The sequence below is a fragment of the Aphidius gifuensis genome, linkage group LG5 (genome assembly GCF_014905175.1).
Source record: "Aphidius gifuensis isolate YNYX2018 linkage group LG5, ASM1490517v1, whole genome shotgun sequence".
Classification (NCBI taxonomy): Eukaryota; Metazoa; Arthropoda; class Insecta; order Hymenoptera; family Braconidae; genus Aphidius; species Aphidius gifuensis.
The window spans coordinates 21,296,396-21,311,684 of record NC_057792.1 but is presented as its reverse complement, the minus strand read 5'-3'; the positions used below and the strand labels follow the sequence as shown (position 1 = coordinate 21,311,684).

At 27.4% G+C, this 15,289-nt stretch overlaps 1 protein-coding gene across 7 annotated transcripts in view; it reads left to right on the top strand.

Annotated features, from left to right (window-relative positions):
- The window catches only part of LOC122858497 (latrophilin Cirl-like), an 86,115-nt gene that overhangs the window by 58,462 nt on the left and 12,364 nt on the right, over positions 1-15,289 (top strand). For all 7 annotated transcript variants that reach the window (XR_006374296.1, XM_044161432.1, XM_044161431.1 and 4 more), the window contains exon 3: positions 10,547-10,733. Coding sequence is in view for 6 of the 7 variants with exons in the window: in XM_044161432.1 (XP_044017367.1) it covers positions 10,547-10,733 (187 nt within the window). In the remaining variant the exon portion in view is untranslated. The remainder of the gene's footprint in view (positions 1-10,546; positions 10,734-15,289) is intronic.

The following is a 15,289-nucleotide window of genomic DNA, read 5'->3' as shown; positions in this document are numbered from 1 at the left end:
ATTGGTATATAAATTTTTAATCTTTGTTCAAGTTTGAATAATTCAAATGAAAAAACAATTTTGCAAAATTAAAATATAAAATATAAAATAAACAAATAGATATTAAAAATAAACAAAAAAAAAAAAAAAATGAATGAATAAATAAATTTTTAAATGCATGGATAAATTTTTAAAACGACTAAATAAATAAAAAAATAAAAAATAAATATAAAATGGAATTGAAGCTTCGAGCAGCAATCTTAAAATTCGACACACACGATCACAAATTTAAATCGGGTATTACGTGTATATTGGAAAAGAAAAATTCAAGTAGATGAAAATCGTGCATTGAGGGGTGTGATCAAACGTGTACCATCGAACGTTGAATTTCATTTTTTTATTTTTTTTGTCGCCTTGAACGAAAAACGTGCTGGGACATTTTAAAAATATGTGCAATTCGAGTGCTCATCGGGCGACGCGCGTTAAATTTCATTCGGCAAGATATCTTAGCACCTTTTGCTTCCTCTTGGCTCTTTGCAAACGACCACAAACTTAAATCGACTGAAAAAGTGAGATAGTATATCGCGAGAGATGCTTCATTTATATATCAACACAACCCTCTTTTTCCCATCTAACAAAATGCTCCTGGAATTTTTTTTTATTTGACTGCTCCTGTGGTTTTTTTCATACACCCCAATGGAAAAAAATATATATATAAAAAACACTTTTTTTTTTTTTTTTTTTTTCTATATATATCTGCTTGGCTTTTGTGTGTGGCAAGCAATATTGTATATCCCCTTCCATCAAACTGTAAATCGAAATATTTTGAATAAAATCAATCTCGATTCTGAAAATCATCTTCTCGCAACTCAACTCTGTATCACATATTATAAATATATTTTATTTGAATGGAAAAAAAAAAAAAAATGTAATTTAAAATTATTTCACTCGAATAGAGATGCTGCACTTGTGGTTATATATATGATTATAATATTTTTATCTTTTTAATTCTGTTGATTTTTTTTAACTTGATTCAGGAAACTACTTTTTAAAGAATTTTTTGGATAAAGATAATGTAACTCGTTTGGATGGGCTGACTAGGCGCCGGCTTTCGTCCAAGAATGTCATTCGTTAGTCTGAGCCCCAGTCGGCCATAATGGCTTTGGTCAGATAAGCCTTGGCGACATATTACGAACCGAAAAATTTGTCGGTCAAAACTGTCGTAGTCAAAAGTGATTTTATTTTTATTTATATATATTTATTTTAAAAGTTCCAAAGAATACGAAATATCTTCCTAGAAAAAATACAGTATTTTTATTTTTTATATTTATCTCATTGTTATTTTTTTTTTTAAGGTATATCATTTTTAGTTTTTTTATCATTTTTAAAAATCAGAGTCAAATTTTGCGGTTGGCAAATCATTAGGATAGCATCTCGCATGTATTGAATTTGTGGGTTTTATGTTATGGATGAAAAGCCCCGGATATCGTTGTAATTTTGATTTGATTTTTATTTATTTATACATATACTACAATGTGCATTGAGATCCTGGCTTGTATCGTTGAGTTCGCGAGTTCATCCCCGAGGTCTATATTGCAGTTAATCTATGTTTCGATTGTATCTGTTCATTGGGTTATATGAAGTACCCTCGGCACAAGCCCTTGGACATTAATTGCCGTTGTTACCGTGCTCCAACGATCGAAGATATACAAACCGCGTTGTTTCACCGCATTTACTTCTCTCTATATCTATATACATTATATCGTGAATCTCTATATATATCAAATATCCAATACATCCAACTATCAAAATACCAAATCCAAAGTTTCGTACATGCATGCATGCATACATAAACAAATCAATATTTCTGAAAATCCAATTTCCTGTGCATCTCTATTACTGTATTACCTCTTATATTTTTAATTATTTTTTTTTTATTTTAGTCTTGACAAATTAAAACAATAATAATAATAATTAAAAAAAATTAAATCACGTTTTTTACAATTGGTGTGTGTATTGTATAGTAGTCCAGAATCCAGATTAATTACTTTTTGGCCTTCGTAACTGCATCGTCCTGGCGTACCTCCAAGCTCTCTTTCTCTCCCTCTCTTGACATGTGGAAAAAAAAATAAAAAAAAAAAATAAAATTCACCGGAACCGCGAAACTCGAAACTTGTAACTTGAAACTCTTTTCATCGTATATATGGGACTCGCCAAACAAAAATTTATATACATGCAGTAATAATAAGAAAAAAAAAATTAAAAAAATATAATAAAAATAAATAAATCAATGTAATCATTCAATCGATTGTTATTCATATATAAATAAAATATAATTTTATTATATTTTTAACATGATTGTAAAAGCAAAATAAAATAAATAAATCAATCAAATGAAAGAAAAAAAAAAAAAAATTAATAAATAATTTGTTATATGCGTATATGAAAAATATATTGAGGGTGATGAATAAAATAGCCAATAATAAAGCCAAACAAATTCCAGTACGTTAATGGCTCGTTGTTGTTCTTGTTGTTGTATTGAGTTTGAGTGCAGTAAGGTGCTACTGCTTCGGGTCCTCATGATGTTGCGCACTCAAATCGTTTGGCTTCCCTTCATCTAATTTCTTTTTTTTTTTTTTTGTATTTTTATTTTTTCTTTTTAACTTTCTCACAAGTCCCATGATCACCCATGATGCTTTATCTTGCCTGAGGTCTACATCCAAAGAGCTAACTGCCTTGTTTTTACAGGCGTAGCCTAAATGTATTTCTGTGTTTCGATTAATGAGAAGACGATAAAAGCGGCAATACATTTATATATATATATATATTTATATACAAATGAGTACGTGGTCTCTTCATCCCTCCACTACATCCCCATTTTTTGTCTTTTATTTTTACCCTCGCACTCTACGATATGTTTCCTTTTCTTTCATATTGCTGCAGCTATATATGAGCCACAATGCAGCGACACAAGTGCACAAGACCCTCGAGCCTCATTATATTAATCTCTCTTGATTATGTGTTGGTGTATCTACAACTGGAACTTTACACAACACAAGATCTTTAAGAAATGATACATTCAATTGTCCCATGAAACTTTCTCAACTTAAATTGCAATAAAAACTTGAAACAAGAATAAAAAGACGATGTTATTATTATTATTATTATTATATGTACAAATGTTTTTATATAAAAAAAAAAAACAAATAAATATGTATGATAAAAGTTGAGAAAATAAAAGCTAAATGTGTATATATTCTGGGCAAGCCCTCATTTGGTTTTTTGTTTTATTGAAAATAAGATAAAAAGAATTTGTATATATACATATATATATAAAAAAAAGGTCATGAATTGCCGTCGGTAAGTTGAGTCGAAAGGCGCACAGATAATTGCGATGTTACCACGATATACACCTGTGGAATTTCTATAATTTAATTGAAATCCCAGGCAAACCACAACTATTCAATTTGTGTATGTATGTGTGCAGTACAATAGTTGAAGCTATGGCTGTGCATATATACAACAAAATAAATAGAGATAACGACAACGTTAAATTAATGTTTAAACTGCTGCAGTGGTGGCTGTATAGTATTGCACTTTTAAACTGATCCTATGAAATTCTGAATTTTTGCATTACTGCAATATACACACAGACACACACAAACAAAGTTTAAAAAACTAAAAGTACTTGGTGAATGAATTGATAGATACTCATGGTAATTAAAAGACAAAGGAAAAATAAATAGAAAAAAATAAAAAAAAGATGAGAGTCACACAATATATACAGTAAAGTAAGCGTGAAAAAGCATCTCAAGTAGCGACCAGCTCATCCGTAAAATTTCCAGATAGTTAACTCGTTGGTATACTGACATTAAATTCAACACCACAATAGTGTTTTACAATCAGAACAAAGGCTACAAGAATTGCATGTACAAATACAGAGAAGGAAAGAGAAAAAAAAAAAGAAAAATTTATATCTGAATAAAAAATAAATAATTTTATATAAAAAAAAAAAAAAAACATTTTCTATACGACGATAAAATTTATAAGCAAGTGCGATACTTAAAGTCGCATGCAATCTGCTCAATTTGCAAAAAAAAAAAAAATATCAGGGAATAATTTTTTTTTTCCTTTTCTTCCCTTGGTGATCGAATAAATTAGGATCAGCAGGAGTTGTCGAAGGGAGAATTTCTGTTGGCTGGTTTTTAAACCGGATAAATTATGAGCTTCGATCAAAAGAGGGTTGGTTGAAAAAAAAAAAATAAGAGATTTTAAAAAAAAGCATAAAAATATGAAAGAAAAAAAATGTATTATTTTTATTTTTTATTTAAAATGAAATGAGTTGAAAATTAAAATGTGAAGGGGTTGGTGTAGGGTAAGAGGTGCGCCGAAGAACACGGAAGACGTTATGGCCTCGACACATGCACATGGCTGATTCGATCTGATGCCACGCCTCTACGCGAACTAATAATTAGACACCTTTATGCACGAATAATGCTCCGCCTATTTTTGTTTTTGTTTTTGTATTATTTTCAACCCTTTAAATAGTTTGTGTGTATGAGCTATATACCGAGAGACGCTGCACCCTTTAATTTGACTCGCTCAAACTCATCGTATGTGACAAACTTTGTACTGCAGCTTTATGTATGTTAATACATCCTCCCCTCCCTTTGTTATATTGTTTTTTTTTTTTTTTTAAATGTATTTTTTCAATGGCTTCGTGCTAATTCAAAATCAATAATAAACAACAAGTCCCTTTAGGAGCTTAGCTCTCTGGGTTTTAGCTAAACTATACATACTTTGATTCATCGACAGGCATTAAGTGAGAGAGAGAAAAAAGAAGAAGCCTTTGACTATGTTCAAAACATTGTTCATGTACTTGTCACTGATATTTTACACTGCATTTAACATTGGCTATATTCCTACATGTATTTTTAAACATTCCAAAAATAATTTTACAAATAATTTACCTTTGAAGTGGTTACAGTCTATATCTAGTCAGCCAATATACAATATACACTTTGTAAACTTACAAATTTAATACATTTAATTAAAATAATAATAACAATAAAAAGTATTTTATTTTTAATCGAATAATCGACTTTATATATTATATTTTCCATTAATTAATATACTATTTATATCTCAATAATTTATCAAAGAGCATTGTTAATTTACAGCAAAAAAAAAAGCATTTAAATGAAAAAATATTTTACAATTTAGTATTAAATGAAAAATTAAAAATTCTCTTTGTGCTTGAAAACATTTGAAATAGTTATAAATAAATTTTTATGTACTGTATATAAAACTTTTCATTCAAAAAAAAAATTTATATAAAATTAATTTTCAAATAAAAAAATAATATTATAATTAGAAAATCATTAAAGTCTCATTTTCGAGTTTAATATACATAATTAAAAATTTATTAAAGTTAATCAAATATTTTATTTTCATAAAGTTAATAATTTTATTTCGTAATTTATCAAAACACACATACACTTGGGCATTGAGAATACCACGATGTATATAGATGAGGAAAAAAAAAATGAAAAAAAAAAAAGCAAACGGGTCAGACATACGTGGATGAAAAGATGATGGTAAACGAGAGAGGGGTTTGATGAAAAAAAAAAATTAAAAATTAAATAAACCAAAATGAAGTAAAAAGACACAGGCTCATTGCCAATTAGGCGGCTATACATATACGCCTGCAGGTACTTGTGTTACTTGTGTGTGTGTGTGTATATACTACTTTGCCTACCGAGGAAATGAGAATCCAGTTGCGTCCCCTGTTGCCCCATCAAGATTCCATTACATCGTGTACATGTAAGAAAAGCATTTAGCAAACTTATATAGCAAAAAAAATAAAGTAAATTATAATTTCAATGTATTGACGCTCGTGTTGCTGCTGTGTGTACACCAATTCATAAATACATTCAAATAGATGTTTCATATAGGTATATATTGATATACTTTGCAATGACGCTCAAAACTAATATCAGACTTGGCCATCCTAATCGGTGTATGCAAATCACAGGGCGGTATATTTCTTTTGACTCTCAAACACAAACTTACATCTATAATCAATGTGTATATTTTCACCATCATCATCATCATCATCATCATCATCATCATCAACATCATATTATCCCTGAATCGATACTAAAACACGAAAATAATAATATCGTTATACATATCTTTTTTTTTCTTCTTTTGTTTTCGTGAACTTTGTAAAAAAAATTAAAAAAAAAAAAAAAGACAAAAATTTCATTCCATATTCATAAATAGCTTTATCTTTTATTTTTTTTTTTTTTTACCAAGTTATTTTTAGGGGTGAATAAATTAGACAGTTATAAAGAGTAGCATAACTCAATTATTTTTTGAAATGTGTCATTTTATATTTAGAAGTTACGGTCAAGTTTTTTTTTTTTTTGCATTTTTTATGTGGATATTTTTGTGGTTAAATAAATAATAATGTCCTTTTTTTTTTCGAAAGTATTTGTGGGGAAAAAAAAATATTGTATAAATGTAAAAATGTATATTGAATATATATTTTTTTTTTACAATTGAATTTTGAATATTTCCCTAAGCACAAAATCCAATTTATCTGGATTTTGTGTGCTGCACTATGTATGTATATAGGTCCATTTACCAAGTTCATTTTGGTTTATATATATATTGAGACGGAAATATCAACTATTAAACATTGCCGGAATTTAAGCCAAAGGATATCGACATTCATGTCACGTCGACATATATATTTTGCACTGGAGATCGTTTAACACAAACATTTTACATTAATGGAAAATTTAAGATTGTCTTTGAATTATTACTATTCCAATTACCCACAGAGAAAATATAAAAAAAATAAAAAAAATAACATTGACACTGGGAGCAATAAAAAAGAAACAAAAATAAATTCTATTAATATTATAAAATATTAAAATGCAGCCACCACATGATGATGATTGATTTTTAAATTGAAAAATAAAATAAAATATATATTGATATTTTTATCACTCGATTTTCAAAGTCAATTTAGCATTAAATTTTTAAAAGAAATAACCAAGTAGATGACATTTGAGAATGTGCTTTCAACGGACGATTGGCATCGTATCGAACGATGAAATTAATTAAGTATCGTCTTCGTCTTCGAGGTTCGTTGAAAATTCTCGTGAGTGTCGGTTGATGAAGCAAACTCTCAAGGAGTTAAAGCAAAGCTCTAAAGAAGAAAAAAAAAATAGATGATAAAATTAAAAAGATGAACGAATGGTGAGTTGAAAAAGTAAAAGATAATATATAAAAAAATAATATCCAAGAGATGAGACCAAAAAGAGGCAAAGCTATCAGGGTCATTAGTTACGGATGTCCCGTCCAAAGCGACAACCACTCTCGTCTCGATAAACGGAAAGAAAGGTCTTTCAAAAATTCACAAGTGAAAGAGAAAATAAAATGATTTTATAAATGAGTAAGTGAGTCAGTCAGTGTGTCTGACTCCATGGATCTCTGGCGACATTAAAATAATGGCTATGTGCAGTCATCGACCACCACAAATAATAAATATCTATAAAAAAAAAAATCCTCTTGTCTTTTTGGTAATGCAACGGTCAAAAACTTTGGGAATGGAATGTTATTTTTAAGTGCACTACAATGTTTCAACTGATATGCCAATGTTATCATCAATATATTATACATATGCATATTTATATTGTGATGTGATCATCATTTTCCAAGTTGCTAATGCCTCTATCCAAACTAATGTATATTCAAAAATAAATTTGCCTCTTTATTTTTATTTTTTTTTCAGTCGAAATAAATGGCCAACAAAGCATGACTAAAATGTTAATTTAAAACTAACAACAAACTGACAAAAAAATAAATAAATAAATTTAATTTGTATAAAAAACATGATTTTAATTTCATTAAATTATTCATGCCGGTTCGCAAGGCATTCTCAAATATATATAGGTATAATTGACTTGTCTATATATTTTTCCGTTAAAATGTCCTTTTTAACATTTATTATTATATATTTTATTTTTTTTTATTTGTCTCACGGATGAAAGTGTCGTTTGATGTTTTGTTAAATTGCAAATGGAGCTGACTATGACTGAGTAACTGTGTGATATGCCGACATCACGATTAAACCACATTGCAATAATCCCGACGGTTAACTATTAAAGCCGCACACGATTTATTTATTCAAAAAAATATATTTAAAAATACACACAAGAATGAATAATCAAGCGATTTAAAATGTCCATATAAAAACTATGCGAATAAGAGCAACTTAAGTTAATGGTAATGTCAATATTTACGTATTAAAATGTAAATTTATTTATGTGCAGGTGTTGGTGATGTGTGTCACCTTCAATATTTGCACCTCAACACTTTAAAATTTTTTTTTTTTTTTTTATTCTCTTGAATTTTTTCTTCCACTAAATATGTCAATAAAAATTATACAACTTGAATTTTATATTATGAAACATTGATTTATTCTTCACAAGACAATATAAAAAAAAAAATATATTTGTAATGAATGGTGTGATTTTATTGGTCGTGCCGAATTTTAAATTTATTATTTATTTTTTTTTTTGAATAATTTTTTATTTGGCAACAATAAAACTTGTCATGGTGAAGAATAAAAAAATAGTGGGTGTTAAAAATAAATGCGATTACGAGAAACATGGAAAATATGAGACAAGATTATCAGAAGTGCGATTGGGCCTGGCTCGTCGTGGCTAATCAGATAAGACCTCCCTGGATCGAAAGGCTTGCATCGAAAAATAAAGAAAGATATTTTTTTCAAATCTTGAGTGTAAGAATAAAATATATATAATAAAAATAAATAAAAGTCGCTGCAAGTATATATACCTTGATGGGTTTTCAGTATAAAAAATAAATAAAAAAATATATCGAAAAGCAAGTCTTTTGTACATACGTAACATGCGTGAATAATTTACACGCGTGGTATATAAAAATAAATAAATAAATAAATAAATAAATATAAATAAAAATAAATAAAGGATGAGTAACAGAGATTTATTTTATCTTACAGCGAACTTTCAGCGAACAATGAACATATTTGAAATGCTCTTTGCCATGTCACAAGATCGAAAGAAGAAAAATAATAATAATAAACCTCCAAAGTGTACACACACACAAAAAAAAACATTATACGATGAAAAGTCTACATGAACTTGTGCCTTAAAAAGCTTTCATTTTGTGTATAATATTTGTTTGTGCTCAAAAAAAAAGTTGTTGATATTACATGAAAAACGCGTGCGACTAAGCTCTGATCCCCACATTGGCCCAGCCAAGTTGCGTAATATTAAACATGAAAATTGTGTTGCAAACAGACATTGAATGTGTTGAACCACTCCCACAACAACTTTGCAGATTTTATAAAGCTATATACATGTATATGCGAATAAGAGTAAAATGGCCATGGGGAAATGAAAAAGCTCACGGGAATTAAGGTGCCAGAAGAGGATAGTAGATTAACAAAAAGAAATAATAAAAAACTATGCCACAAGGGGGTTGTGAAGTGTAGTGTAAGAGGCAGGTATGCCCACTGTTATCTCATTTGTTCCTGCGAATGAAATATCAACTATTTTTTTCCTTTTCGCTTTCTGAAACAAAAAATAAAAAAAACCTCATCTCACTCAAGTGTGCAACTTTATTTCCACCACTTAATAACAATAAAATTACTTGAAAATATTTAAAAAAATTAAAAATAACAAAAAATCTCATTACCCACTCACTACTGCAACATCTAGATAAATTTTAAACAATTTATTTGATATTTTTTTAACTTATTTTACCTTGCACAACAAAATAATTAATCATTTAAAAATAAAATAAATGAAGCTTAATATATATTTCATTTTTATTTCTTCAACAAATCAAACTAATTGAGCTTGATTTGCTATTATATTATAAAAATTGAATATAATATATTTATGATAAAAAAAAATAAGAATGATATCGTGTTTTGATACAGTGTATCTATCAGTATGTCGAATGAAAAAAGTAAAAGAGTGAATTATTGTTTTCGATCATACAATAAGACCCGCTGTGTATCCTTAACATTAAAAATAATAATAATAAAATTTACAGATATATATATATGTATATAATGTTTATGTCTTGAATGAGGCAACATTTGAACCGACGACATCCCGCTGTTTGGCGTATCCTTTCATGTTGGCCGCTGTGCGACAGCAGGAGGTATCTAGAATATATACCTTCCAATGTGTGTATATGCAATATTACATATACCACCCAAATGAATAATATTAATTTTGTTGTTGTTTTTTTTTTTCAATTTTATTATATATTTGTCCTACTGTCAAAATTGTATACTGTTAGTGCCACATTAGTGGCAAATTCCCTGAAATTTTCCCACAATTTGCATACATCATTTAATTTATTTATATTTTTTTTTTTAAATAAATTTAAAACTCTATTTATTTCTTCCTTTTATTATTTAAAAAAAACAATAAGAATCTTTTGTATTTGCATTATGATATATAAATTAATTAAATTATTTTATTTTTTTTTTTTACAGAACGTTACGACACGGCGTATGAATGTGAGGGTAAACAACTTAGGATAGAGTGTGGTGAAGGCGAAGTGATACATCTGATACGAGCAAACTACGGAAGGTTCTCGATAACGATATGCAATGAACATGGGAACACAGATTGGAGTGTTAACTGTATGTCGCAAAAGTCATTCAGAGTACTTTTCAACAAGTGAGTGTTTTTAATTTTTTTGGACTCAATTATATTAAATTATTCTTGTTATTATTATATTGTTCTTTGAAACATATTCATTCTTCATGTTAACGTAAAACGCAAAAAAAAAAAAAAAAATAATTAATTGTTGATTTAAATAAGATCAGAGCAAGTCAATTTAATTTAAATAATAAAATTATATTTTTTATATATGAAAAATAAATTGAAAAAAAAAAAATTTCATTTGGTTGAGCAAACTGGCCAATTGCTGGATCATTGAAGTTTTGACATTGGCATTTGGATCTTATTCGCTGATAGACCAAGTCATCTAGACTTTTTTTTATCACAAATAAAATTCAAACATCCACTAGTCGTTTGACTTTTTTTTTTTTCTGTTTTTTTGCTAAACTTGCTCTGACCCTTTTTACGTCACTTGAATAATCGTACAATTTTACCCTTATCCAAGATTCCCATCAATTTTCCAACATCTCAGTTATATCGACACATCTTGTCTCTATCTAACTGAGATTTTCATTTTTCCATTAAATTATTTGTTTTATTGTTGTTACTAACTTGGTTGTTTCTATTTTTGAAAAAAAATAAATAGATAATACATGCGGTAGCTGGGATAATTTAATTTGTGATTGTTTAATTTTGTAATTATTTATTTATAATTAACATTTTACTTGATGTATTTTTAATATGATTAATGGAAATTACAAGCTAATCATTTTTCTTATTTTAAATAATTGTTTGGTTTTTATGATGAAAATTCAATAACAATATTTCCTTATTTTTATTATAAAAAAATAAATGAAAAAACTTTTAAATTGAGGATGTTAAATTAATTGAAATATAAATAATCTTTGCTAACTTTTTTATTTAAATAAATTTGAATAATAATTTCTCCTAAATGCCATATTTCTTGGGAATATATTTATATTTTTAAATGTAAGCTAATTATAATGTTGTCAGGAAGACACTTTAGCTGGGTTTATTTCAAATACCTCTGTAATTGCTTGTATATACTTGCTTTCATTTTAACCTCGTCTTAAATTTTTTTATTTTTTTTATTTTTTTCTCTTTAAAAACATCGAGGACTTTTCCATTCACCAAACAAAATGACGATTTAATCGACTTTCTAATTTACTCAAGACTCTCTTATGAAAACTAATTTTAAAACAAAAGCATTTTCTTTTCATACAAATTATTTTTTTTGTTTTATTTTCCAATCGAAGCAGTATCAATCGGCCAGTCGATTGATCAGCCAAGATAAATAATTTCATTCATTTATAAATATTACAAGCTGAAATTAATAAAAAAAAAAACAAAATTTCATCAATAAAAATTGGACGAATCTCATCCAATCAAAATTATCATACAAATCACATTGCGTTTCATGAAAACATACAGAAAGAACATTATTAAGAACAATAATAATAATTAGAAAATTAAATTACATAAATATATACTATCTAATTATATTAATTAATTTATAAACGTGTGTCGTTGTCATGGATTTTGAAATTTTGACATTTATTTCCCTTCAATAAACAATATAAAAAAAGTGTTAAAAAAATTTTCAATCACTCCAAAGTGTGACCCTACTAAATTTAACACCCTTAAACCCTGCAAGCTCACACACCCTTTTAAAATTGAGCTTAAAAAGCTCTTGAATGAAAAATAAAAAAAAAAAAAAAGTAAATAATAATACATGAATTAATCAAACAAAAAATTCAATCAATTTTATATTTATTCATTCATCATTAATTCAATTATTCAATTATTCAATTATTGATTAATTTTTCAAATAAAAAAAAATATGTATACATTGATGTATTTGATTTGACGTGAAAATGCGTCAATGACTGTTAAATATTTTTTTTTTTATTCTATTTTCGCTTATCATTTTTTTTTTATCTTTTTTTTTACTATATTATTATTATGTTTTTTTTATTTTTTTTTGTTTGCGGTCAATCAACTGCCGAGACAATTACTGGTTGTTTGAAATATTTTGAAAAGGGTGTATACGCGTTTGCATCAATTGAGCCAGGACGATACGTGAACACGCAACCAGTCGCATATATCCAAGTTGTTTTTGCGTGTGAATTTTGTACGTTGCTGTGTATATTTGTTGTTTAAATGAGTATGTATGTATGCATTAGCTATCGTAATATATGTATAGACTAAGGGGTAATTTGTTAGTATACATATATATGCATGTGTGTATGTGAGCTCGATATGAGGAACATGAAATTCCCGTGAGGTACATTCAGTGGTTACAGGTTACGCAGAATCGACATTCCAATCTTCCAACCACTTCCAATAATATGCCAATAGGTTTCAGGGTGTTAATTGCACAAGAATATTATCATCACCCACACACACACATATTTATAAGCATTGTTGTTGTGCACTTTATTATCATAAAATATATTGACACTTAAAAAAAATTGCTAAATAAATTCACATTTTATAATTGATTATATAAAATTTTATTTTTACATTATAATATTGATTAAAAATAATATATTAAAAGATAATTTGTTATTAATAGAAATATATATTTTTTTTTTTATTATTTATCTTCATGAGGAAAGTAAAATTTATCGCACAATTTCAAGCAATTACTATCTATAGTCCTTTGCGTAAATGAGTTTTTTAAAAAAAAATCTCATAATAACGGCAATTCGTTTAATACGTTCACCGCACATATAGGTACACATAAAAAAATAATAGTAATAATAACACGGCAAATAAAAATTAAAAATGATATTAAAATTCTATAAAAAAAAAAAAAGAAGAAAAAAAATATAATGTTATTTTAGTTTCTCTCCACAACAATCGACGATTACATACAAATTAGCAAATAAAAAAAAAAGCGCTTATTAATAAAAATAAAAGATCAAATGAATTGCAATATTATTCTATATAATGTGATTTTTTTTTTGGTTTTATTATTATTATTTTTTAATATGCAGGGCATAATATAACGTTAAACCGCGCGCGATGGACATTACGTGGAATTACCAGGTAAAATTTTACTATGTGCGTTTATATTAAAATTAAAATCCAATTTTCGGTCATGTCTAGTCATGCATTTGCCCCAATATGCATGCATATTACACACACACACACATGTATTAAATAAAAATTCTACTCTTGTTGTCCATTTCGTCTAATTTTTTTTAATTTAAAAAAAATATTATTTTCTCGTCTAACGCTGCCTTTAATCCAATTTTCCCAGGTTAAATTGTGAATATCGTAGTGGCCGTGTGTATGTGCTAATTACAAATTAAAATCATTGATGATTTAACTCGCCTAGCTCTATTAGTCTATAATTTATAAAATTAAATAAAATAATAATCAGAGTTTAAATCAAAAAAGAAAGCTTTTTATTTTGATATCAATTGATTCAATGAATGTGAAGCCTCATAAATTACATTCTCAAAGATATATATCATTCATGAACTTTGACTATGACAAAAGTCTCGCAGTGTTGGTCTTTGATGCACCGTATGATAGATCAACATACAAAATGCGATAATGAGGATTATATATACATATGCATTGAATCACTTTTCATGATGATCGATAACCATTTTATCCTATATATATTTTTTTTATTTTTTTTTTTCTTTCTTTCTTTTGATACCATGTATGTATATGTTGTATGTATACACAAGTAAATATATGTGTCTTAAACATCCGTTAGATTGTTAAAGCCAACTTGGCTCTATCATATCTCACATGGAAAAAAAAAAATAATAAATAAATAAATAAATATAAATAAATAATAATAGCTAGTTTCTCTCATCTTTCTCTCTTGCCCATATAATATGTATTTACATTCAAAAAAAACATGTTATTTATTTTTATTTAAACTTTGATGAAAAAATAAATAATAAAAACATGGCAATTTTATTTTTCAAGATATAATTGAATAACGCAATATGGGACATTAAGTTGAATTCAAATGACGGTTTCTCGTGTGTCCCATAATAATTTTCCATCATATGTTATATCAACATGTACAAGTATTATTTGAAAATTTTTCCTGTGCTATTATTTTATCTATTATTTAAAAAAATAAAATAAAAAAAAAATGAAACCACTAACCGTTGCTCTCGTTAATGCAAAGAGAACATGGACCATCAACTTTAGTCTACATGTGTTGGTTATTTTTCAATGTGCAAGTTGTACATATATATTATATAGATGAAAAGCCCGAGGGTTTTATTTCTCACATGGATGGTATTTTCAAAGACCTGGCTTTACTGGTTATCCCACGAACTGACCCCATGTCTATACCATTTTATATCGATTTATCTCACCCACAATACACCACCTCCTCCTCCTCCTCCTCCTTCTCTTATTTTCTAGCGATATATATACACAAACCCATCTTCAACTGCTACTTCACTTCACTATATAAACTCTTTTCATTTTTTTTTATTTTATTAAATTTAAAGCTGCTTTTTTTCTTCTTCTTTTTAATGCTAAATAAATTCACTTTGAGATGGTGAATAACAGGAAAATAAGTTGAACCAACTGATGTGGATTATACACGTATA